General features: G+C 42.5%; 1 protein-coding gene across 2 annotated transcripts in view; it reads left to right on the plus strand.

The window, feature by feature from the left end:
• Positions 1-26,646, plus strand: part of STAG1 (STAG1 cohesin complex component) — an 83,234-nt gene that overhangs the window by 38,973 nt on the left and 17,615 nt on the right. For both annotated transcript variants that reach the window (XM_072143463.1, XM_072143462.1), the window contains exons 2-10: positions 11,100-11,229; positions 11,311-11,440; positions 11,522-11,680; positions 12,571-12,667; positions 12,996-13,072; positions 20,140-20,344; positions 21,992-22,143; positions 25,024-25,097; positions 25,540-25,663. In XM_072143463.1, the coding sequence (XP_071999564.1) occupies positions 11,201-11,229; positions 11,311-11,440; positions 11,522-11,680; positions 12,571-12,667; positions 12,996-13,072; positions 20,140-20,344; positions 21,992-22,143; positions 25,024-25,097; positions 25,540-25,663 (1,047 nt within the window). In that variant the 5' untranslated portion in view covers positions 11,100-11,200. The remainder of the gene's footprint in view (positions 1-11,099; positions 11,230-11,310; positions 11,441-11,521; positions 11,681-12,570; positions 12,668-12,995; positions 13,073-20,139; positions 20,345-21,991; positions 22,144-25,023; positions 25,098-25,539; positions 25,664-26,646) is intronic.

Raw genomic sequence — 26,646 nt, forward strand, 5'->3', positions numbered from 1 at the left:
ATGTATTTTGCATGTATCCAGACCATCTTAGAGTTAAAATGTCCTATAGATAATCTCCAGCCCTCAGTAACATGTTAGCAGTATTATGTGATGCTCCAGGCCTGCGGTGTAATAGATGGTTGTGTAGCGCAGTATTGAGCGCTCGGTGTGAAGTGCAGCCGTATCTCAGGCCCCTGACACTATTGTAATTTCCAGCTTCTTATGCAAGTCACCTGCCAATACTGGAAGCCATTCAAGTCTGCAGAGGAGAGATCTATCGACTGCTGCAGATTGTGTTCAGGCTCCTTGTTTTGAGGTTATAAAAATAGCGAGTGTTTTGTCTGTTTGCCAATTGTAGTTTACGCCGTAAAATAATATTCTACGGAGAAGATTGTGGACTTGAAAGGAGATGTGTGTATACCAAGTACAAGGAGTCTTCTCCTCCAGCAGCTTCTATGTGGGGCTGGAGATTACCCAATCCTTCCATGGATTGCAGATATTGCTTATGGGGTTCAATGCTTTGACAAATTGCTGTATTTGTAACATGACCTATTTGATAGTGGATAAAGCCGAAAATACACATAGGTCCCCCCTGATATCCTGAAAGTAGTAATTTACACCTAAGCTGTTTTAAGGTTTAGGCCTACCAATGTATTTCCAGGGACAGGTTTACAATAATGTCAGATGTGATAGGAAAATCATGGCAATTGTATACATATATATTATATTCAAGTGACCTTTAACCCCTTAATGATCGCCGTGTTTTTTTTTTTTTTTTTTTTTTAATGGCGGACATTAGATGTGCTACTAATAAAGTGCGGCCTTTCTATGACGCGACATCGTGTCCTGCTAGTACTGAGACTGGATCTGACCCGGGATCAGAAAAGCTTTGATCTTTTAGACTTCACATTCGATGATCTACAGGCTTATTCTGATGTCTATTCCCCCCCCCTCCTTTTTTTCACTGTAAATCAACAAGAAAAAAATTCCCTATGGTACAAGAGTTTAGCTACTTGGGGACATAAGGGACTGTTTTGTTTGTTTGTTTTATGCCCTTTTTATGGCCTATAGACCAAATCATCTCTTTATTACCAAGCATTGGAGGGGGTGGGGGGATTCCTGCACAGACTTATCAAAGAGGGTCTGGCTCTCTGTATGGGCCTTCAGCTGTATGATTTTTCTCCTATGGTAGATGTTATCTTGCCCGAGTTGTATTAGCGTGGCTTAGTAATATGCTTTACGACAGCATAGCATGAGATGGTCTAGAGCAGTGATGGCAAACCTTCTAGAGACCGAGTGCCCAAACTACAACAAAGACCGACTTATTTATCGCAAAGTGCCAACACAGCAATTTAATTTGTGATTTATACTCCCTTCTCTGTCACAGTTTTCATTGATACCAGCACCCTGAGGACACCAATACAGCAGAAAATAGTCCCAGGTAGCACTGTCACTTTAAAATAGCTCTGTCCTGGGCTGTCTGGGACTCAGGCCATCACCAGAGATGACTCCAGGTATCTCCCTGAGTGCCCACAGAAAGGGCTCAGAGTGCCACCTCTGGCACCCGTGCCATAGGTTAGCCATCACTGGTCTAGAGCTTTACCCTTAAGAGGTCTATGAAGACTTCACAGTCTGCGCAGGTACAGGTAGTGGATAATAAACTAAGATAATGTGTGTAAAGCTGGGTTCATAGCTGGAAGGGATTTTTTTTTTTTTTATTGTATATGCTGGAAAAGCTCCTGGCGTATATGCTGACAGATGGAGGCATAGTTGTTGCCTCTGTCTGACCACTATACATCGCACCCGCAGCAAGTTACGTCTTTCCATCCGGCTTCCTCCTGATGAGTGATGTATACGCTCAGCAGAGGCAACAGAAGTGTATGGGGCGCGGGTGCAGCATCTTGCATCCTAGAGCCCCAGCTGCTGGGAGGGGACCCGGTGATGTCACTGTCCATGTAAGGAAACGTACCATACCCCGGCAATAGCATACAGTGGGATACATCTGTGCCATACGTTGTGAGAATGTCAGAATCCCCTAGTTTTGTCCTTATAATGTATGATGGAAAACTAGCTGTGAACCCGGCCTAATGATGATGAGTTTTCTATACAGAGCTGTCATCTTCTGTTGTAATCCTGTCTTGTATATGATATTTGCATAAAACCCCCTGAAGGATAAGTAATGGGTGTTTTTCTGGTGACGTTTCATTAAATGAAATAGCAGCTGGCAGTGTCTGCACATCTGTAGTTATTTTACTGCTGCAGGTAGAAGAAAATACTTCATCTTCTTCTCCACCGTACACATGGCACTATGGTGTTTGCTATAGGTGATTTGTGCCAATTTACATATCCCCCCCCCCCATATCTTCATCTTTAAAGGGAACCTACCATCACGATTCTACCTAATAACGGTGGATGTATGTGACGTGAGGATAGCCTTTTTTTAGAGCTAATCCTCACGTCTCGGCTATCCTTTAGAAAACTTTATTAGGCCAATATGTACATTTTGTTGAGTGGCTACTGGGGCGTGGAGTAGCCGGACATGAGGCGTCTCCGGACGTCTCCTCCTAACCTTACATTTTCGTAGCGCAGCTCCTCATCATAGCTGCGCGCCCTCGTATGAGAAGCTGGCAGGAGCAGGAGGAGAAAAGAGGCTACTGGGGCATGGAGTAGCCGCAACGTGTAGCCTCATGTCTGGCTATTCCACCCCTCAGTAGCTGCTTTACAAAATTTACATATTGGCCTAATAAAGTTTTCTAAAAGATAGCGGGGACGTGAGGATTAGCTCTAAAAAGGGCTATCCTCATGTCCCATACATCCCCCTACCGCCTGATCTACCTTTATTCGTAGAATTGTGGTGGTAGGTTCCCTTTAAGTATGTCACTGCATACTAAGGTGTCTCTTCTATAAGAGGCAGTACTCCTCCAAAACCTAGGTGATTTGTTATCCTGGCCATGTCTTCCCTCTCACCACATTTCTCCCTAGTGTAATACGTCTCGGTGCTGCAGCAATAGTACAACACTAAAAGTTGTCAGCGGTGATCAGTGGAAGGGGAATTTTTAGAACCCGTGAAGCAATGGCAAAATAACCTACACCCCTCACCCCTACTGATTATAACCCTGTGATGGGCTGCAAAACAACTGGCTGAAGCAGGAGCTACTGTCTGTATGAGTAAAATAGGAATGGATCTGTGTGTAGGGTTTTTGGCACCTGTTGTGATCTAACAAAAGAGCAGATTGATCCAGCACTTGAATGCTCCAGTTATTTAAAAGTTTTGTCTTCAGACTTTATGGATCAATTGAGAGTTCAAAATAAAATATATCCAGCACAGGAACAGGTAACAAGTAACATGTCCCCTAAGCGCTCCTAGAGGGGTATTCACACACAATTCACGGCATCAGCCCTGGCCTGCTCTGTAGGTGGGGATGGTCCGGGGCCAGCGTGTCGGCTCTGGCCCGCTCTGTGGGGTGGTGTTCTGGGGCCAGCGTCAGCCCCAAATAGTACTATGATTGTCTCAAGTAGCTATAAAAACGGGAGCTGTAACAATTTTCTTCTATAAATAGACATCTACAATAATAATCTTTATATAGCACCATCATATTCCGTAGTGCATAGGGGACATATACAAATAAAGTAAGACATTTACAGAGTAACAATAGTCTATTAACGCTACCGGCGGTCCCCTACTTAAGAACACCTGACTTACAGACGACCCCTAGTTACATACGGACCTCTGGATTTTGGTAATTTACTGTACTTTAGACCTAGGCTCCAATAAACAGCTGTAACAGTTATCAGGAAAAATGTTAGTGCGACCTCTGCATCTTCTTCTTTGTGGTCAGTATTCGTCCCATCTTTGTTCTGTTATCAGAATTTGTCTCTATTGTTGTAAGGTTGGTATCCCTGGAACTTTAGTGATATACTTGGGCATCTTAAATGTATCCCCTTTTAAAATTGTTTAATTCATCTCCTATTTGTGTTCTTGATGCATTTTTAATCTGATAACCTAATAAAGATTCATTTGTGTGTAATCAGTATATGGCATACAAGTTTATTTTGTAGGTTTAATTGTTCTGCACTAGGTTTATAATGCAGGTAGAATAGTAAAAGGCTTTGGAGTTGTGCTTTGTACCATAATAATAATAATAATAATTCATTTATTTATATAGCGTACACAGATATTGCAGCCCTGCACAGAGCTTGTCAAATCAGTCCCCGTCCCCAATGGGGCTCACAATCTAATCAACCTACCAGTATGTTTTGGAGTGTGGGATGAAACCTGAGGACCCAGAGAAAACCCACACAAACACAAAGAAAACATACCTTTATAGCTAGATAAGGTCTTTATAGCAGGGGAAGGAGGCATGTCGCAGGGCTGACAGTGTTTGTTATAGGTGTGTTAGCAGCGTCTTTGTGTGTTATATCCATTTCATAGATCTCATCATCTCTGATCTATCTTATGGTTTTGTTCTATGTGTGAGATACTAGTGAATGTAATAAGTGTAGATAAACCTGTACCCTGATAATCTAAGCACAGCATCTTATAGCACTAGACGGATCATGAAGTGTCTGCTTAGAGAGTCCCAGCCCACACTCTGGAATCTTATGCTGACCATCACTGAGTGATAGGAGCTAAAACGGCATAGGAATTAAATTGTAAAATAGGGTGTTATTATGTGTAAACATCACTAGGAGGTCATTTGAGAACTTTATTGAAAGGGTTTACCCATGAAAGAATTGTTTTGGCGCACTTTTTTTTTTTTTTTTTAACACAAGGACACTTGTAAAAGTGCCTAAAATGATGTAAAACTCAAAATGTGGCGAGATTTTTATATGACGTTACACCAGAATTCTTTGTAAATCTGCGCCAATAAGTATGAATGTATATACATACATGTAATATGTATAAACTACTGGGCTACAGCTAACAGGACCTCTGTGTGTGTGTGTATAAAGCACCTCCCACCTATAGTGGGACTGGTTACATAGCATACTCGTGGCGCAGTGGGCAGTGCCCGGTTATATACGCAGGAGTGTGCTTTTATATACCATACACTCGGCACATCTGGCAGTGGACTGGGAGGGGGCTACAGAGAAAATAGCATCAATAATACCGTTACCTACGTTTTTGTTCTCTTTTATGTATGGGGCAGATCTTAGCTGCTCAGGGCTTCTTACTACAGAGCATTAGATCTCCTAGGACACTGGTGGCGAACCTATAGCACGGGTGCCAGAGGTGGCACTCAGAGCCCTTTCTGTGGGCACTCTTGCCATCACCCTAGGGCAGTGTTCGCCAGAAAGGACTCAAGGCCTTTTGCAATCACAGGCAGCCCAGGACCCTAGAAGGAAGCTACAATGATAATCCAAACTTCTTCTCCTTCTTTCTACTGTATTGGTGTCCTCAGGTGCCTATACAATTCAAACTTGTGAAAGAGCAGGGAGTAATAAGATACTGCTTAAATTGTCACATTGGCACTTTGAGAAAAATATGCGAGTTTTGGTTGTAGTTTGGGCACTCGGCGTCTAAAAGGTTTGCTATCACTGTCCTAGGATCTCCTCACATTATAGACTTTGTGCAGTCACCTATCCCTTATCTACATGGTTGGGAATCGGTCATTGCTAGGGGTTAGATAACTTGGTAGGGGACCCACCAGACCCCTGAAGGGCCCCATATCCACTACCACTTGTGCACAGGCTCCATTTACTTGTATGGGAGCTCCATAAAATCTGTGGATTATACAGCCAGCCTGCCCCCATGTAGTATACAGCCAGCCTGCCCCCATAGCACTTTAAAAAAAAAATAAACTTATATACTCACCCTCCCATGTCAGCGCGGCTCCCCGGTTTCGGCACGTCCAGTCTTCTTTCTTCTCCGCGGCTCTTCTTCTTTTTTCTTGTTTCTGTCGTGGACGCGGCCATGTTTTCTTCAAGCAGGTCAGGAAGAAAACATGGCCACGTCCATGACAGAAGAAAGAAGTAGAGCCGTGGAGAAGAAAGAAGACTGGACGTGCTGACATGGGAGGGTGAGTATACAAGATTATTATTATTATTATTATTATTATTATTATTATTATTATTATTATTATTATCCCCTAGGCGCACCAGGACGTTATAGTACGTCCCGGTGGCTAGATACTTAGCGCACCAGGACGCACTATAACGTCCTGCTTCTGGCACCGGCTCACGAACGGAGCCGGTACCAGAAGCAGCGGCTGTCAGCTGTCTAGTACAGCTGACAGCCTGCGCTAACACCCGCGATCGGAGCCGACTCCGATCGCGGGTGTTAACCCCTTACACGCCGCGGTCAAGCATGACCGCGGCGTGTAAGGGTCTTCCCCCTATGGATCGGATCCCCCGTGCCGCTTACCGGGGGATCCGATCCTCTCCTGGGCAGCTCCGAGGACTGGCATGTGCCCCGGAGCTGCCCGGTTTCCATGGCAGCCAGACCCCTTCCGGGTCTGACTGCAAACTGTCTGAGCATGCGCAAGCATGCTTAGACAGTTTACACTGCTCTACAATAAAATAGTATTGTAGAGCAGTGTATTGAACTTAAACCAGTGATCAGAGCATCACTGGTTTAAGTTCAAGTATGTAGAAGTAAAATTATGCAAAAACACTTAACACTACACATTATAATAAATAAAAAATAAATACATAAAAATATAAGCCCCTAAAATGTCACTTTCCCATAAAAACACTTAATAAAGTATAAAAAACATAAAAACACAAAAAACCCCCGCATGTTTGGTATTGCCGCGTCCGTAACAATCTGCATAATAAAACAGAATCATTACTGGACCCGCACGGTAAACGCCGGAGGAAAAAAATGCAAAAAACGTTCCGAAAAAAAGATAATTTTTAATTAATACCCTATAAAAAATGCTCTAAAAAGTGATTTAAAAAATTTTATGCACTCTAAAATAAGCCCACTAAAAAGAACAACTGTTCTCGCAAAAAATAAGCCCCTAACCAGATTTGTCAGCCAAAAAATAAAAAAGTTATGCATATGAAAAGATGGTGATGCTAAAATGAATAAGATTTTCTCCAAATTAGTTTTTATTCAGTACAATTGAATAAAATACACAAAACCCCCACATATTTGGTATCCCTGCGTCCGTAACAATCTGCATAATAAAACAGAATCGTTATTAGATCCGCAAAGTGAACCCCGTAAAAAACAACCTCAAAAAACTCTCTCTAAAAAAAAGATGATTTTTTATTAATGCCCTTTAAAAATGCTCTAAAAAGTGATTTAAAAAAGTTACGCAATCTAAAATAAGACCACTAAAAAGAACAATCCTTCTCGCAAAAAATAAGCCCTTAAACAGATTTGTGAGGTGAAAAATAAAAAAGTTATGCATATGAAAGACGGTGATGCTAAAATTAACAACAATTTTGCCAAATTACTTTTTATTCAGTAAAAATGGGAAAAAATAAAAAATATATATAAATGAAGTATTTTTGTAATCGTGGCGACCCATAGAATAAAAATAATATACTATTTTTATGGTATGGTTAACGGCCAAAAAAAAAACACATAAAAATGTTCCTAAAAATTGACGATTTTCATTTCCTCCACCAACAAAGCTTTAATTAAATCTCACCAATTAGCTATAGATGCCCCAAAATTATGTACCAGAAAAGTGCATCTCATGTGGCAAAAGAAATAAGCCCCTATAGGTCCTCAATAAAAAAAGAAAAAAATTATAGCCTGTACAATGTGACATAGCAAATCGGATCTGGATGGCGCCTCCTTCCCTTCTATGCCCGGCCGTGCGCCCATACAGCAGGTTACCACCACATATAGGGTATCGGTGTACTCGGGAGAAATTGGGTATCAAACTTTGTGGAGCCTTTTTTAATTTAATCCATTGTAAATGTTTAATTTTCCACCCAAAATGAGTGTATTGTGAAAAAATATTACAATTTTCAGACTGCACCTCCGTTTTGTTTTAACCCCTATAAAACACCTAAAGGGTTAACAAACTTCTTAAAAGTGGTTTTTCATACGTTGAGGTGTGTAGTTTCCACAATGGGGTATTTTACGAGTCTCACTATTATTTAGGCCTCTCAGTGTCAATTAGAAGTTGAGCAGGTCCATCTAAATACAGGTTTTGGTGATTTTACAAAAAATGTGAAAAATGATACCTAAATTCTGAGCCTCAGAACATTCTAGTAAAATATGTGGAATCTTAAAAAACCATGCCAACATAAAGCAGACATTTGGGAAATGTAAGTTATGAATTTATTTGGGTGCTATGACTATCTGCATCAAAAGTAGAGAATTTAGAACGTTGAAAATATAGAATTTTTCCAATTTTTTGCCAAATTTTGTTTTTTTTCATAACTAAACGCAAAAGATTTCATCCAAATTTTTAAACTAATTTGAAGTACAATGTGTCACGAGAAAACAATCTCAAAATCCGCTGGATTTCTCATAGCGTTCCAAAACTATAACCACTTATAGTGACACAGGCCAGATTTGAAAAATGGGTCCGCGTCCTTTAGGCCAAAAGATGCTGTGTCCCGTAGGGGTTATTATTATTATTTTATTTATTTTTTTATTTTTTTTTAAAGTGGGTAATTATTTTTGTAATAGACTTGTGTATAAGCCGAGGAGACGTTTTTCAGCACATTTTTTGTGCTGAAAAACTCTTATACACGAGTATATACGGTATCTTTTGCCCCTACTTTTTTTTAAGAAGAACGTCTGCAGCGGGATCTGTCTTTCTCTGAATTACAATGTACAATCTCGGTCACACTTGTCCTAGGTTAGAATTTTTTCAGAGTTAGTCAATATCCTGATCATTATTACCGATTCTTGCACGGTTTATAAAGGAATTGTGCTAAAATCATCACCTAAATAACTAAAACTCAATGTGGCATTCTGATTTCATGATGTTATAAAGATGGACTTTATCTCCCCTCTTTTCTTTCTACTTCTGTCCTCAAATGAACAACATGCAAATCCAGGTACATGGGTCATAAGTGTGTGGGGGGCACTAGTCAGGACCCCCACCTGTTAGTGGTGAGAAGCTGTAGAGAGCGAGAGATCTGTGTTATACCACTGTGTGTGCTGTCAGGTAATGGCCGTCTTGGGTTTGATATTCTCCCCTTATTGAAGCCATTCTTCCATGGCGGACGGGTGACTGCCATCCTTAGAAAATAATCCGTCCAAAATACTAAAATACCCCTTTCATTTCCCCTGCAGACTATCTGTAGTAGAAATGTCTGGGTCGTATTTCTCAGGCCGTACATTGTGCAGGGACCCCCAACATTGGTCTGTAGTCAGATGGACCGCTCCCCCCCAATAGTGTAATCATATCTTTAGCTAGGGCAGTGATGGCAAACCTTTTAGCGACCGAGTGCCCAAACTGCAACCTCAAACCCTCATTTATCGCGAGGTGCCAACCAAAAATTAAAACAGTAACTTATTGCTGCCTGTTCTTTCTACCGTGCTGGTGTCCACAGGAGGCCAGTATGATTTAAAATTGTTGGAGGGAAAATTTGCATAATTTTAGCTTCTTTCCAGTGTCCCTCAGTACACAGAAATTCATGGGGGCCAGAAGGAGGTCCTCCAAACATAATTAGGCCCTTTCTACACATTCTCCCTCTTCCTATAGTCAAATAGCCAAGTAAGTATCACTTTAAAATATCACTGAAAGCAGCATCTCTCCTTCCAAGTTGCTTGGAACTGCAGGAAAATTCTTTGTGTCCTGTCTGGTGTGCCGGGGCGATGGCCCGGGTGCCCACAGAAAGGGCTCAGAGTTCCGCCTCTGGCACCCGTGTCATAGGTTCGCCACCACTGAGCTAGGGGGTCAGCAGGGACTCCAAGTATTATAGAGGTCTGGTGCTGGGAGTCTGCTTTGCTTCATGAAATACAGACCTCTTATCCTCTATTTCCACATAATTCATGTGCCCTGATATCAATTATTTTACTGCTGAAAACATGAACGTGGTTTAATATCGTGGATACCCTGATGTGTATAGGTTACGAGGCCTGAGGTCATGTAGGGACATGTTACTGGAGCTCGGCCTGTACTCTGTTTACTCTATTTAATCTTGTAAGGTGTAAATGGGTGAAGAATGGGCTCGGCGGTGACGTGATTGAGCTGCCATGTCTTACTGTAATATAGTAACACTCTGTCACTGAGGATCTGGCCACCGGAGGTAAGCGCTGATAGCCCCAGCCATGTCTGCAATGTTTCAGCCGCTTCTTAAACAAAGTAAACTTAAATTAATCTATGATACGTAGCCACCTAGTGGCCAACGCTAAAACTGTGTTACATTTAACTGTTTCCTGGCAGTAATCCCGCTCTGTCGTTTTACAGAGATGATCTCCATAGGAAACACAACGTGACACAATATCATGTCCATGTGCAGCTCGGCCAAAAATGGGAGATCAGTCGCCACAAATTCTTGTTTGTAGTCACAGCCTGAAGTTCAGCTGGATAGGTGCTGCTTTCACTGTATTGTACTTCTTAACACAAGGGAGGGAGTTATATTCATTTGTGCACCAATAATTCCATCAGCTTTCATCCTGTCTATGAATACTGTAGTTTCTCTATGTATACGAGCAGTCCCCAATTTATGGACCCCCGTCTTAGACTATCACCATTTACAGACCGACCTCTCTGACCACTGTGACCTCTAGTGAAGATAATTTATGGAACTTAAGCCCCATGGTGCAATGGTCAACAGAGGTGTTATAGAAGGTGCCTGTAATGACGCTTCAGTGTAATGTATTTCCTTGTTCCCATCCCAACTTCTTGAAAATTCAATTGCCACAGGGACCAAAAATAAGACTTTTCTCTGGAGTTACATTTATAAAAAAATACGTGTTCCAACATGCATACAAAGGGGAACCTTTCCACCTTTTGAGAACTGTCAGATTGAGCTATTGCAATTTTTCGGATGGCTGAGCATAGGAAGAACAGACCCTGTTGAAGAACTTCAGTGGCTACTTATCTCTTGTAGGGGTGAAGGAGAGGACATGTTGAAACTAAACATTCCCAATCCTACTTTACTCCAACTTCTGCTCCCACATTGGCCGGGCAATGTGTAGGGTTATCTTTAGGAATAATCTCTAAGCTTTTTATTACATTGTTGCTTTTCTATTTTAGGTTTATCAAAGAGCCGTTTCCTGTAACTCAACCTGAAACGGTGCACAGCGATTCTTAGTGAGATTACACCTCTTATTGAACTAAACTAAACTTGGGCAAAGATGATCACTTCGGAGCTGTCAGTTTTGCAGTAAGTTTTTGTCTCCTAGCGCTGTGTTTAAAGTGTATTTTTTATGATTTCCAGCACTAAATGCAACGTGTATTCTTGCAGGGACTCCACAAATGAGAGCGCTACCGTGCACACAGACATGTCCGCCGTGGCAAGTGAGATGAGCTCCGATATTGTGGAGGATATAGAGGTCAAAGGGAAGAGAAAAAGAGGGCGTCCCGGAAGACCTCCGGTATGTAGCACTGTGGTCTATAAATGATGTACATGCTTACACGGAGGAAGGATTGTCCTCAATTACTACTTATTTTGCTAGTCCGCCATAAAGAAACCACGGAAGACTCCAGGTGAACGAAGTCGGGGAGAGACAGGAGCCAGAGGAAGAGGGAGGGCAAATGGGCATCCGCAGCAGAATGGAGAAGGCGATCCAGTTACCCTCTTCGAAGTCGTGAAAATGGGCAAGAGTGCCATGCAGGTAAACCCCATTCAGTCAGGATGGGCAGTCCAGTTATCTAATACAGTCATAATGTATTCAGTCACACAATGTACAAAGTTTTATTTCTACCGTTACACAAGGATCTGACAAGTTTGCATTGATCCAGCCCTTACCTTAATGAAAGTGAATTAAATAGTTAGAGACGGTGGTGAAATGTTTACTGTCAGATTTGCTATAATCAATAATTAAACAACAAATTCACTGATTGCAGTTACTGTAAATCTTTAAGTTCCCTTTATTGGGTGACTTTCAGTTGTATTACATTGTATCTCTCCTGCTTGCACACAAGCTGTGGTCAGTCTCCTGTGTCACAGCAGTGTTATAAAAGTTGAATTATTTTCTTTTGCATAGCGAGACTGCATTCAGACCTTGTTACTGCTCTGTTGTAAGAATACTTCAGGCAGATTCCTGACATATCCTTACAATGGAAGCTTTGGATGTGGGATACATGCACCCGTACATCAAAAAGTCTGCTTATACGGCAGAAAGATAAACATACTACTTTAAAGGACATCTACCACCAGGATTAAGGATTGTAAACCAAGCACTGACATACACCCCCTGCTCTTCAAGCTTCCTATGCCCTTGTTTTTTTAAGAAAAGTCATTTATAGTTATGCAAATCAGCCTCCAGGCTCCATTAACACCTATGGAACCTGAAGCCCCTCAGTATTTGCATAATTTTAAAACCCTTTTCTTTTAAAAAAAAAAAAAACCAGAGCTTAAGAAGCTAAAAGAAAAGCAGGGCATGCCAAAGGGGGGCACACAGGTATGTCAGTGTTTGTTTTACAATGATGTCCTTTTAATAGGAACTTTTTGTAGATCTGTTACTAATTCCCATGTTTGTTTGTTTTTCTCTTTCTTCCATAGTCTGTAGTTGATGACTGGATTGAATCTTATAAACAGGACCGAGATATTGCACTTCTGGATTTGATAAACTTCTTCATCCAGTGTTCAGGGTGTAAAGGTAGGTTTCTTGTGTTGTGATTAGTATACACAACTGCTGCTTAGTATGAAATGATACAAAGTTCCACATTGCTACAAATAATAAACTACCACCATGACATCACAAAATCATGATTTTTGTTAAATAATTTCACATGTTAAGATTTTATTCATTTATGCTGGTGACTTTCTAGGACTTTTATTTTTCTTGCCTTCAGAACCGTCTCATAGGCATTTTAGATCCTTGCAAATCCTAATGTATTTTGCAGCAGCTTGAATTTTTCATTCTTTGTCCCTCCATTTTTATTAAAAGATATTTAAGAGCTGATATAAAAAAAAACTTTTTCCAGGTACTGTAAGGATTGAGATGTTCCGAAATATGCAGAATGCTGAAATTATTCGGAAAATGACTGAAGAGTTTGATGAGGTATGTAGAAATCCATCAGAAATTTATTTTGTATTGTCATTTTAAGATACACATTGTGAAAAGGTTTTCCTAATTTCTTGAAATCCCTTTACCATTTAGTGACAATGGACTCCCACCTTATTAATCACTTATCTGTTGATTGGTCATTGGGATGAAATTGATAGGTGGCAGAGAGCTGGCAGCGATTGTGCGATATACGCGCTGCTGCCGGCTATTCTTACAGGTTCCCCGCTGACAGGTGCATGGAGTGGGTGTGTCGGTCACCCCCTCATGAATACGGCCGACTGCCAGGGGACAGGATACGAGGATCCGACCTCTTAAAACTATCTTTGCCAACCTACATTTTTTTAAAAATGTCATTGCTAAAAAGGGGCTGGGGAGAGGATTATGGTGGACATATTTGGTGGGGGTCTTTTAGGGGGGTTTCATTTCCTCTTTAACCCCTTAACGCTCTGCGCCGTAGCTCTACGGCGCAGAGGTATAAGGGATGTATGAAGAGGGCTCACGGGCTGAGTCCTCTTCATACAGAGGTGGGGGTTTTTGCATATTGCACAAAACCCCCACCGCTAATAACCGCGGTCGGTGCTTGCACCGATCGCGGCTATTAACCCCTTCAACGCCGCCGGCAAAGTCGCCGGCGGCGTTTAAAAGACGGCGGCGCGTGGGCGCCGCCATCTTTTTTCCGATCGCCACGCCCCCGAACGTCATCGGGGGGCGGCGATCGGTTGCCATGGTAGCCTCGTGTCTTCTTTTGACACGAGGCTATCTGGCAGCTGCAGATTCGTTACAATGAGCCAGTGGCTCATTGTAATGAATGTGCTGCAAAAATGCCATATATTGCAATACAGAAGTATTGCAGTATATGGTAGCAGCGATCTGACCATCTAGGGTTAATGTACCCTAGATGGTCTAAAAGATAGTGAAAAAAAAAATAAAAAAAAAAGTTTAAAAAATAAAAAAAATTAATAAAATATTAAAAGTTCAAATCACCCCCCTTTCCCTAGAACGGATATAAAACATAATAAACAGTAAAAATCACAAACATATTAGGTATCACCGCGTCCCAAAATGCCCGATCTATCAAAATATAAAAACGGTTACAGGCGGCGGTGACCTCCGAGGCGGGAAATGGCGCCCAAATGTCCGAAATGCGACTTTTACACCTTTTTACATAACATAAAAAATGAAATAAAAAATGATCAAAATGTCGCACAGACCTCAAAATGGTAGCAATGAAAACGTCGCCTCATTTCGCAAAAAATGACCCCTCACACATCTCCGTGCGCCAAAGTATGAAAAAGTTATTAGCGTCAGAAGATGGCAAAACCGGTAATTACTCACCGGTAATTGTGTTTCCTTGAACCACGACAGCACCCAACCAGAGAGAGGGATCCGCCCCCAGGGACAGGAAACCCAGACTTCAAATTCTGCGGTACGCCCCATCTCCTTCCGTGGATTACAGAGACTGTATGGGACTTAATGTTCTTGATTAATTCTGACCACCGTGTCATTCAGTATCACTTTCAATGAGAGAATCTCACACCTCTGTGACACACACATAACACTGAACACCCAAGTGTGAAAAAGAATTTACAAGGGAGGGAATAACCAGGGTGCTGTCGTGGTTCAAGGAAACACAATTACCGGTGAGTAATTACCGGTTTCCCCCTCTCACCACGACAGCACCCAACCAGAGAGAATAACATAGATGAAATCCTTAGGGAGGGATAACCGAAGAAAGAACCCTTCGCCCAAAGGAAAGTTCCTGTGCACCTGCTACATTTAGCCTATAGTGCCTATAGAAAGTATGTGGAGAAGACCAGGTGGCAGCCTGACAAATCTGATTAACCGACACCTCTCTAAATTCTGCCCATGAGGAAGAAACTGCTCTAGTGGAATGGGCTTTTAGACCTTCTGGTATCGGCTGACCGGCTGCTAAATAAGCGGAGCTAATGGCTTGCCTAATCCATCTAGCTATAACTACCGCTGAGGCCTTCTGCCCCCTATTCTTGCCACCAAAAAGAACAAAAAGACTATCAGATTTTCTCCAATCTCTAGTCCTATCCAAATAAAGCTCAATGGCCCTCTTAACATCCAACTTGTTAAACTCTCTCTCCCTATCCGTAGAAGGGTTACTACAGAAGGATGGGAGCCTGATCTCCTGGGATCTATGGAATCTAGAGACTACCTTTGGTAAAAAGGCCGGGTCTGTCATCAGAACTACTCTGTCATCCAAGATCTTGAGAAAAGGCGCTCTACATGACAGAGACGATATCTCTCCAACCCTACGGGCTGAAGTGATAGCTACCAAAAATACAACTTTAATGGTCAGCCATTTTAGTGAACAAGACTCCAGGGGCTCAAAAGGATCTCTTATCAGATAATTTAATACCAGAGTGAGGTCCCAGGGGGGCACCGTACATCTCCTAAAGGGGGTCATACGAGATGCCGCTTTTATGAACCGAGATATCCAGGGATGAGAGGCTAAAGGAGACTCAAACAGGGAGCTAAGGGCAGAGATCTGAACTTTAAGGGTGGCAGGTTTTAGGCCCTTATCTAATCCTGCTTGCAGGAAATCTAATATCTTAGCTATATTTGGATGAGCTAAGTCTATTTTATCTGGGGAACAAAAATCTGAGAATACTCTCCAGACCCTGAAATAGATTTTAGAGGTAACTACTTTTCTACTCTTCTGCAGGGTTGTAATTACCTTGTCCGAGAGGCCTTTTTCCCTCAAGATGCGCCTCTCAAATTCCAGGCCGTCAGATGGAGGTTCGTAATCTGCGGGTGGAATACTGGGCCCTGGGAGAGGAGATCGTGACTCTCTGGGAGGATCCAAGGGTCTGATATCGATAGCTCTCTCAATACTGAGAACCATGCCCTCCTGGGCCAGAAGGGGGCTATAAGAATAACTCTGGCTTGGTCTTGCCGTATCTTCTTCAGAACCCTTGGAAGAATAGACAGGGGTGGAAATGCATATGCTAGGCTGAAGTTCCACCTGATTGTGAAGGCATCCAGACTTAAAGATCGGTCTCTCGGGTCTAGGGAGCAGAAGAGCCTGACCTGTCTGTTCTTTCTTGTGGCGAATAAATCCACTTCTGGTTGACCCCAAAGCCTGGTTATCTTGGAGAATACCCTCCGATTCAGGGACCACTCTCCTTGACGTAAGAGATGATGGCTTAGGAAGTCTGCCTGCAGGTTGTCCTTGCCCCTTATATGAACCGCCGATATTGATCTTAGATTGGCTTCCGCAAGTTCTAGAATCTGATGCGAGAGGTTCATTAAGGACCCGCTTCGGGTACCTCCCTGGCGATTCACGAACGCCACCGCTGTGACATTGTCCGAGGCAATCTTCAGGTCTGTCCCCCGAATCATCGGCAGAGCTTGTCTGATCGCCTGCAGGATGGCCTCTAGTTCTCTGTGATTTGAGGACTTTTTCCTGGATTCTTCGTTCCATGATCCCTGGAATAAGAGGCCCCTGACCTGGGCTCCCCAACCCGTAGAGCTTGCATCCGTAATCATGGATAGAGGGTTCTCCTCTCTCCAAGGCCGGCCTGCCTGGAGGTTCTCCTCTCTTAGCCACCATCTCAGGGAATCCAGGATCTGTTGAGGAAGTGTAATCCTCTGGTCCAAGGAGGACTGGTCCCCCCTCCAGTTCTCCAACATGAAGAGCTGTAAGGGCCTTGCGTGATACATCGCCCAAGACACCGCTGGGATTGCCGCTGTAAAGAGACCCAGAGTCCTCATAATATCCCTTATGGTAGGGGATGGCTGTCTGTACAGCCTCTCCACCGAGGCTACTATCTTCACCACCTTGTCCTGAGGAAGGAAAGATCTCTGCTGAGTGGAATCTAATGTGATGCCGAGAAATATCTTTGATCTGGCCGGAGTGAGGGAGGACTTCTTCAGATTTACCATCCAGCCCAGGCGATGTAGGATCTTCATCACCACCTTTATTAAGATCTGCAACTCTTCTGCCGAACCTGCTATCAGCAGGAAGTCGTCCAGATATGGCACAAAGGTGCCCTGATATTTCCGTATGTAGGCTCCCACCTCCGATATTAGTTTTGTGAAAACTCTCGGTGCTATCGCCACTCCAAAGGGCAGAGCTCTGAATTGGAAGTGCTCTATCTTGCCGTCCATCCTCACCGCCACTCTCAGGAATCTCTGACTGTCCGGATGAATAGGGACGTGGTAATAAGCATCCGCTAAGTCTATGGAAGCCATAAAACAATCCTGAAAGAGCAGGTTTACGGTTGACCTTATCGATTCCATCTTGAACTTTTCCACTTTTAGGTAGCAGTTTAGTGGTTTTAAATTTATAATGGTCCGGAATGTTCCGTCCGGTTTCTTTATAAGGAACAGGGTTGAATAAAATCCTGTCCCTCGATCCTGCAGTGGCACCTGCCGTAGCACCTCCTTTTCCAATAGGGATCTTACTTCGGTCTCTAGAGCCTGTCTTTCTGCTCTTCCGGCCACTGAGGTTATCTTGAAACGCTGTGGGGGAGGGGATAGAAAAGGTAATTTTAGGCCATCTTGTATGATCCCCAAAATCCACTTGCTCCCTGAAATCTTGCTCCACTCCGCCTTGAACAGGGAGAGCCTTCCCCCCACAGGACCCCTGGCGTCATTGCTGACCGGGACGTTTACTGGAATCCTGAGGCCGGGAAAACATGAATCCCTTAGACCTCCTAGAGGGTCGCCACCCCTCCTTCTTGTCTCCGGATCTCTGAGGAGATCTAAATCGCCGTGAGGGGCGAAAAAACTTCCTCTCTTGAGGCCTTGTACTAGGAAAACCTCTCTTCCTGTCAGCTGCCTTTTCCAAGATGTTGTCTAGTGCAGACCCAAACAAGAATTCCCCTTCACAGGGAATACTACATAGATGACTTTTAGATGGGAGGTCACCTGTCCAGTTCTTCAGCCATAAGGCCCTTCTGGCAGAATTAGATAAGGCTACCGATCTTGCCGATAACCTTAAGGCGTCCACCGAGGCATCGGCTAAGAAGGCAGAGGCCTTCTGTGCAGTGGTAACCTCCGAGATGAGATGTGACCTGGATGCACCAGCCTTAATCTTCTCCTCCAGCTGGGAAAGCCAAACAAAAAGAGACCTAGAAACGCATGTAGCCGCGACATTGGGTTTGAATGCGCCCGCTGCTGCCTCCCAGGAACGCCTTAAGAAGCCATCTGCCTTCTTATCCATAGGATCTTTAAGCACACCTGAATCCTCAACTGGAAGCGCACTCTTTCTAGACACTTTAGACACGGCAACATCTACTTTTGGCGCCTTGTCCCAAATCTCTGTCTCCTTCTCAGGAAAGGGATACTTCCGCTTCATAGCTCTAGGGATAAAAACCTTCTTGTCTGCCTTGCGCCATTCTGCCTGGATAAGGGAGGAAATATTCTCATGGATAGGAAAAACCTTTCTCTTCTTTTCTCCTAGACCCTGGAACATAACGTCTGTTACAGAGCGTTCTTCTTTTTCATCTTCTAACTCCATAGTTGATCTTACTAATTTTACTAGATGATCAATATCTTCTATAGGAAACAGGGGTCTGCCTGACCTGTCCTCCTCCTCTGACTCAGATGATTCTCCCGAACTAGGGCCAGAATCTTCAAGCTGCCTGGAAGTGCCTGGGGAATTCTCTGACCTGAGGGATCTCCTCATTTCTTGCACAGAACTACGCACTTCCTGCTGGATTAGCATACGCATGGATTCAAACAAGGTCGACTGCTCTTGTGCTAACAGGCGCTGAACACACTGGTCACAGTTAGGTTTTAAATAAGAGTCAGGCAGATTATCTCCACAGATTCTACATGCATGATGCTTAGACTTTACAGTGGCTTTCCCCTTACGAGATTCTTCCCTCTAAAATAAGAATCACATAAGACATCATCAGAACCAGTTTAAAGGCATGGTAAGGCCACACTCACCAATCAGCGGACTATCCCCCTACTCAAACTTTACCGTAGCGGTGTCCACCGACTCTCTACCACCTTCATTAGAACTCATCTTATTCAGTGGTGAGGATACAGCTCCGTTTTCATCCACGACTGGAGCAACTCCTGTGGCTGGCTGTGGGTGCTAGAAACAACACACAGGACTCCTGTGTGGGATCTCCTTTTAAAATTACCGCGTCTGACGTCATCTCCCATGTGGACGCTGGGCGGCGCGTCACTTCCGGTCCTCACCGGAAGTGGAGTCGCCGCCATTTTGGGGAAGACCATCGCAGAGGAAGAGGCCAGCGCTCAGCCGCCCTTCCACACACACGCCTCCACTCCGGATCGGAGGCGTGCCGGAGTCCGCCCGCACCCACAGACTGCGCTGCACCTCGCAGCATTCACCTCTCCACCGCCGCCGAGTGACCACCCTCCGGTAAGCCTCGGCGGGGGACCTGTGCAGCCACCTGGGGGTACCTGGGACTCCCATTCCCCCCTTTCACCGCGACTCCTGAGCCTCACCGAGACTCACTGGATCCCCCGTCAGGGACAGGAAACCACTGAAGGAGATGGGGCGTACCGCAGAATTTGAAGTCTGGGTTTCCTGTCCCTGGGGGCGGATCCCTCTCTCTGGTTGGGTGCTGTCGTGGTGAGAGGGGGAAAAAAATTTTTTCTTTTTTGTACACATTCGTTTAATTTTTGAAAATGTATTAAAACACAATAAAACCTATATAAATTTGGTATCACCGCGATCGCACCGAACCAAAGAATAAAGTAGGCATATTATTTGGAGCGAAGAGTGAAAGTCGTAAAAACTGAGCCCACAAGAACGTGACGCACGTGCGGTTTTTTTTTTCAATTTTTCCACATTTGGAATTTTTTTTCAGCTTCGCAGTACACGGCATGTTAAAATAAATAACATTACGGGAAAGTAAAATTTGTTACGCACAAAATAAGCCCTCACACAGGTCTGTACACGGAAAAATGGAAAAGTTATGGATTTTTGAAGTTGGAGAGCGAGAAATGAGCCGGAAAACCCTCCGTCCTTAAGGGGTTAAAAACATTTTGAGTGGGGCAGTTATGTACAATGGAGTCATAAAGAGGTATTTTGTCTATTTGGTTTTCTTTAGGATAGCGGTGACTACCCCCTGACAATGCCTGGCCCTCATTGGAAAAAGTTTCGCTGCAACTTTTGTGAGTTCATTGGCGTGTTGATCCGGCAGTGCCAGTACAGCATCATCTATGACGAGTACATGATGGACACGGTTATTTCCCTCCTCACCGGTCTCTCAGACTCCCAGGTCCGGGCGTTCAGGCATACAAGTACACTGGCAGGTAAAGTATGCTTTTCTGTTTAAAAAAAATAAAGCATTTTCAGTGTTTTTCTTCATCTGATTTAGGCCGCATGCCTCACACCACCGTTTGAAAATTTTGGCCTGTGTTGCTCACTCACACTGATGATGTCTAAAGGAAATGACTGGTTGGGCCTCAAATCCGGGTGAAATGGGGAGATCTCTATTATCTCTATAATTTGTCGGCACGTTTGGGTTGATACGTGCGCATTATAGAAATCAATGGCGCTTTGAATCAACCGCAGTCTGCGCAGCTAGTTCACGGCACACACATAAGGTTGTGTACACGAGGCCTTAAATTATTTAGTTTGCTTTTGCTACTACTATTAATTTCTATTTTCAAATATGGTTAGATAAGCAAATAGGAGCAGTGTCATTACTTCTTATCCATTCCATAAATTCTGCTGCTGATTTTACATGTAGTGAAAACTGAATGAAAAATGCAGGTAACGTTTGGCAGCAGGCAGGGTTCATATACACTTATATTTATGTATTTGTATACACTTATGGTTGCTTAGTATGTTACCCAGACCCTGTACTTTCTACCCACAGCGAGTGTACAAGGGAAGATTGTACAGCTCCTTGGTGTGTGGTCCAGGTCACCACCGAGTACATACTTGAGGAAAACAACTTAGATGAAAAAGATTAACTCCTACAAGCTATTGTAGCATGCAATGGTTAAATTCAGAAAGCTAAACCAAAATGCATGGGTGTAAACGCAAAATAATGTTTCTTCTTCCATATGTTAGTCTGAATAGCAGCCTGCCCTACAAAGCATATACAGTAAATAACTCGCCCCCTGTTAGTGTCCCCCTCTCCCGTGTGTCAGGCCTGTCAGCCGTGTGTATCGTTCTTTTGGATGAGTAGTAATCTCTGCTGCCACCTTGTATCAGTGTGAGCTGCTTCTTGTAGTTTGCTCTGGATCTGGGGCAGTTTTGCTCTTGTGAATCTCTTTAGGCTGCTGCCCCATGCTGGTAAATGGAAGAACTCTAATTACAGTCACTTTATTCTCTCCTTTGCCGTCTGTGCTTTGACATTTGTGCAGTTTTTCTTTTCTAGTTTACAGCGTCGCTGCCTTTTTATCTACATGTGTTTTCTAGCCTCGCCTCTAGGTAAACTATTACAAGATTGAAGTAGAAAAACCTGCACAAATTGTCCGCCTGCACTTTCTGCTTTGTAATTTTCCTTTTTATCATCTTTTGTGAGAAAATAAAAAATATCGTAATTGTTAGAGAATTTTTATTTTTTGGCTTCAAGGTATTTTCTTGGATTTCTTTCAATGCCATTGTCTACATCGTTAAAGTTTTTTTTTTTTGTTTTTGTTTTGTTTTTTTGTGGCACAAATTTATTTTTATAATGTTGCCCATGTTCCTCCTGCTAGGCCACACTTGTGTGTAAAACAACTCAATATCAATTTGTCAAAATCTTTTTAGGAAATATGACCACAATCAATTTGACAGAATTTCAGATATTTTTGTTATAAGTTGGATGATCTCCCCCAAAGTGTATTGTTAATTTGTAGAACTTTTTGCGTATGCTTTAGTTTTGGGTTACTGATTCCAGGAATGAATTGTGGGTTTTTTTTGTCTAACTTTCTAAACTGTTCTATTTATATAACTTTTTTGCGCAGCGATGAAGCTGATGACTGCTCTGGTGAACGTTGCCCTCAACTTAAGTATCCACCAGGATAACACCCAGCGACAGTACGAGGCCGAGAGAAACAAAATGATTGGGAAAAGAGCAAATGAGAGGCTGGAGCTGCTGCTACAGAAAAGGAAAGAGGTAAATTCAGTCTAATTCAGGGTTTAATTAAAGGGATATTCTAGTATACAACATTTTGGTAAAGAAACCCCAGGAACATTCCTTTAATCCTTTCACGACCCGTGACGTAATAGCATGTCACAGGTCGGCACTCGCCGCTAAGTCTTCGCTGCATATCGACGTCCTTGGGGTGCGGCGGCCGTTGCCATAACAGCCTTGAGTCTTCTGAAGACCTGAGGCTCTCGGTTCAATCCATTGATTACAATGTGCAATTTGCACATGGTAATGAATGAGGAGGAAAATCCCCATATACAGGTGGGCCCCTACTTAAGAACACCTGACTTACAGACAACCCCTAGTTACAAACGGACCTCTGGATGTTGGTAATTTACTGTACTCTAGCCTTAGGCTACAATAAACCACTATAACAATTATTACAGGTGTCTGTAATGAAGCTTTATTGTTAATCCTGGTTCTTATGGCAATCCAACATTTTTAAAAAAAATTTGGCCGGGGTTACAACTATAAAATATACAGTTTCGACTTGCATACAAATTCAACTTAAGAACAAACCAACAGAACCTATCTTGTATGTAACCCGGGGACTGACTGTACTGCCATACAGTAGTATGGTAGGATCATTTGGACAACCTAGGGTTAACGACTTGGCCTTTTTTAGTTTTTTCACTTCCATTTTTCACTCACCAACTTCAAAAATCTATAACTTTTTTATTTTTCCACATAAAGAGCTGTTTTATGGCTTATTTTCTGCGTAACAAATTGCACTTCATAGTGACGGTATTTAATATTCTATGGCGTGTACTGGGAAGCGGGAAAAAAATTCCAAATGCAGTGAAAATGGTGAAAAACCACATTTGTGACGTTTTCTTGTGGGCTTGGATTTTACAGCTTTCACTCTGCGTCCCAAATGACATGTCTACTTTATTCTTTGGGTCGGTACGATCACGTGGATACCAAATTTGTATAGGTTTTATAATGTTTTCATACATTTAAAAAAATTAAAACCACCTGTACAAAATTTTTTTTTTTATTTTGCCATCTTCTGGGGCCAATAACTTTTTCATACTTTGGTGTACGGAGCTGTGGATAGTGTCATTTTTTGCGAATTTTGATGCCGTTTTCATTACTATAATTTTTGGGACTGTGCGACCTTTTGATCACTTTTTATTAATTTTTTTATATTTTTCAAAATGGCAAAAAAATGCCATTTTCGACTTTGGACGCTATTTTCCGTTACGGGGTTAAACATAGTGAAAAAACATTATCATATTTTGATAGATCGGGCATTTTCGGACGCGGCGATACCTAATGTGTTTATGATTTTTACTGTTTATTTATTTTTATATCAGTTCTAGGGAAAGGGGGGTGATTAGAATTTTTAGGTTTTTTTATTATAATTTTTTTTTTTAAACTTTTTTTTATTTTTACTTTTACTATTTTTCAGACTCCCTAGGGTACTCTAACCCTAGGTAGTCTGATCGATCCTATCATATACTGCCATACTACAGTATGGCAGTATATGTGGATTTTACTCCCCATGCATTACAATGTGCAATTAGCACATTGTAATGCATGGGTTAAAACGAAGTAGCCTCGGGTGTTCGGAACACCCGAGGTTACCATGGCGACGGATCGCCGCTCACCGTGACGTCATCGGGGAGCAGCGATCCACAATAAGATGGCGGCGCCCATGCGGCGCCATCTCTTTGAAGCCGCCGGCAGCATTGCCGGCGGCGATCGCGGAGAAAACACCCGCGACCGGTGCTAGCACCGATCGCGGGTGTTACCGGTAAGCCTTTGCTGCAATATGCAGCAAAGACTTACCGGCTATGGAGAGGGCTCGGCCCGCGAGCCCTCTCCATGCACCGGAACCCGGCGCTAGTACGGCGCGCGTCGGGAAGGGGTTAAAGTACCCTAGGGAGTCTGAAAGATGGTAAAAATTAAAAATTTTAAAAATTTATAAAATAAAAATTATAATCAAATCCCCCCCCTTTCCCTCGAATATATAAATAGTAAAAATCACTAATACATTGGGTATCACCGCGTCCGAAAATGCCGTTCTATCAAAACATAATAACCTTTTTCCCTGCGTTTAACCCCATAACGGAAAAAAGCGCTCAAATTCGAAAATGGCACTTTTTTTATATTTTGAAAAATATAAAAAATCAAGTGATCAAACGGTTGTACAGTCCTAAAAATGGTAGCATTGAAAACTTCATCAAAAGTCAGTCACACCGAAGTATAAAAAAGTTATTAGTTCCAGAAGATGGCAACATAAAAATAAAAAATTTCTACACAAGTTTTTAATTTTTGTAAATGTATGAAAACTTTATAAAACATTACATACATTTTGGTATCCCTGTGATCGCACCGACCCAAAGAATAAAGTAGACATGTAATTTGTGGCGCAGAGTGAAAGTATAAATTCCAAGCCCGCAAGAAAACGCTGGTAATGTGTGTTTTCACCAATTTCACTGCATTTTAATTTTTTTTTTTTTTTCCCGCGTCCCCTGAACACGGCATGGAATAATAAATACCATCACTATGAAGTGCAATGCCACACAGCTCTTTACGTGTAAAAAAAAAAAAAAAAAAAAGTTATAGATTTTTGATTGTGGGGAGTGAAAAATAAAAGGGCGAGGTCCTTAAAGGGTTAATCATTGATCATCTCACAAAATGGCACCACTGCTGTTGCACCAAAAAGGAGCAAAAGATGATTATTTATTATTTTTATGATACAGTTTTGTATGTTGCACTTTCCTTTCACATTTATCTGGATGCTTATACTCTGTCTATACTTCTATTTTTATGGTGGGAACTTATCACCCACTAAGCATTTTTTTAGGGAGTCTTACGGTGTGTTATTGTTTTGATCCACAGCTTCAGGAAAACCAGGATGAAATAGAAAACATGATGAACTCCATATTCAAAGGCATCTTTGTTCACAGATACAGGTGATACATCTCTTGGTAGCTGGCTTAGGGTTTAAGATTATCAGGGCATACCATGTACACGCGGACCCCTCTGCCCACTGTGACCTCTGGTGAAGCTCTCTGGATGCTTTACTATAGTCCCAAACTGCAATGATCAGCTGTAAGATGTCTGTTATGAAGATTTATTGATAATACTTGTTCACATGAAAGCACAAAACTTTGAAAATTCAATTATCATTGGGACAATTTTTTTTTCCCCCTGGAGTTACAATTTTATAAAAAAAAATACCAGATTGCTCTTGCATACAAATTCAACTCAAGTACAAACCTAAAGAACGCATCTAACCTCTGTGTTCCACAGTATGTACATGCTTGGGCAATACAATACAGATCTCGTCTACCGCTATACAATTTACAGTCCAATTTATAATAGTAAAAACGTTTGTGTAATTCCTCCTCATAGGGACGCCATTGCTGAGATCCGAGCCATCTGCATTGAAGAAATAGGGGTTTGGATGAAAATGTACAGCGATGCTTTCCTTAATGACAGCTATCTGAAGTATGTCGGCTGGACACTACACGACCGGGTGAGTTTTATAATAAAGGTGATTGTAACATCTGAAACTGTCCTTCTAGCCCTGGATAATGTCACGAGTAAGCGCTGAGGCTGCTTTAAATGGGTTTTCCACTTTCAGCAATGATTGATATTGTTTGTGTAATAAAAAGTTTTATATAAGTTTTAAATATACTTTCTGTATCAATTATTCTTTGTTTACAAGATCTCTGCTTGCTGGCATTGTATAAGAAAGCTTCATTGTTTACTTCCTGTGGCTGGATCTCTTTCACAGATGCATGGCTCGTTAGTGTCAGAGAGTAATCAGAGCCGTGCTCCTGTGTGACATCACATGACCATGGACACAGGAAGTAAACAATGAAGCTTCTGTAGAATCACAGCAAGCTGAGATCTCCCAGAAGCCGAGAGGAATTGATACAGAAAGTATATTGGAAAATTATGTAAGTTTGTTTGTTACACAGACAATATCAGTTATTTGCAGATGGTATTTTTTTTATTTTTAACTTTCATTCAGAATACAACATGGTTTTGGCTGATACTACAGTATCCCTGGTATATATAAGGGGTGAATAGTATGGTAACCACTGAAAGCTAACTAACGGGGTCACCTGTTCCCCATCAAATTTAGCTGGTAGCAGTCTGTGCCATGTCTCTGTAGTGGCTGGAAACTGTAATTACAGCTGCACTTTTTCCATTTACCCGAGTTGTTCCTCTAACAGCTTCCATCTGCTACAGGGGTATGGGGACAACTGCTTATCGCACCATGTGATCTGTCTGATTGATGCACGCTGTTGCTATCTGCTTCCCGCAATCCACTAGTGATGGCCTATTCTAAAGATAGGCCATCAATAGTTACTCCTGATAAAAGAACCCAAACATTTACCCCGCTATGGTACTTCCAATTTTTGGCCTGTGCCCAAGCAGCTTCATACAATGCTTGCTGCAAGACAAGCAGTGAAGTCGCTGGGAACACAGAAGTGATGGTCTGCATAATTA

This window comes from Engystomops pustulosus, chromosome 3, assembly GCF_040894005.1.
Source record: "Engystomops pustulosus chromosome 3, aEngPut4.maternal, whole genome shotgun sequence".
Classification (NCBI taxonomy): Eukaryota; Metazoa; Chordata; class Amphibia; order Anura; family Leptodactylidae; genus Engystomops; species Engystomops pustulosus.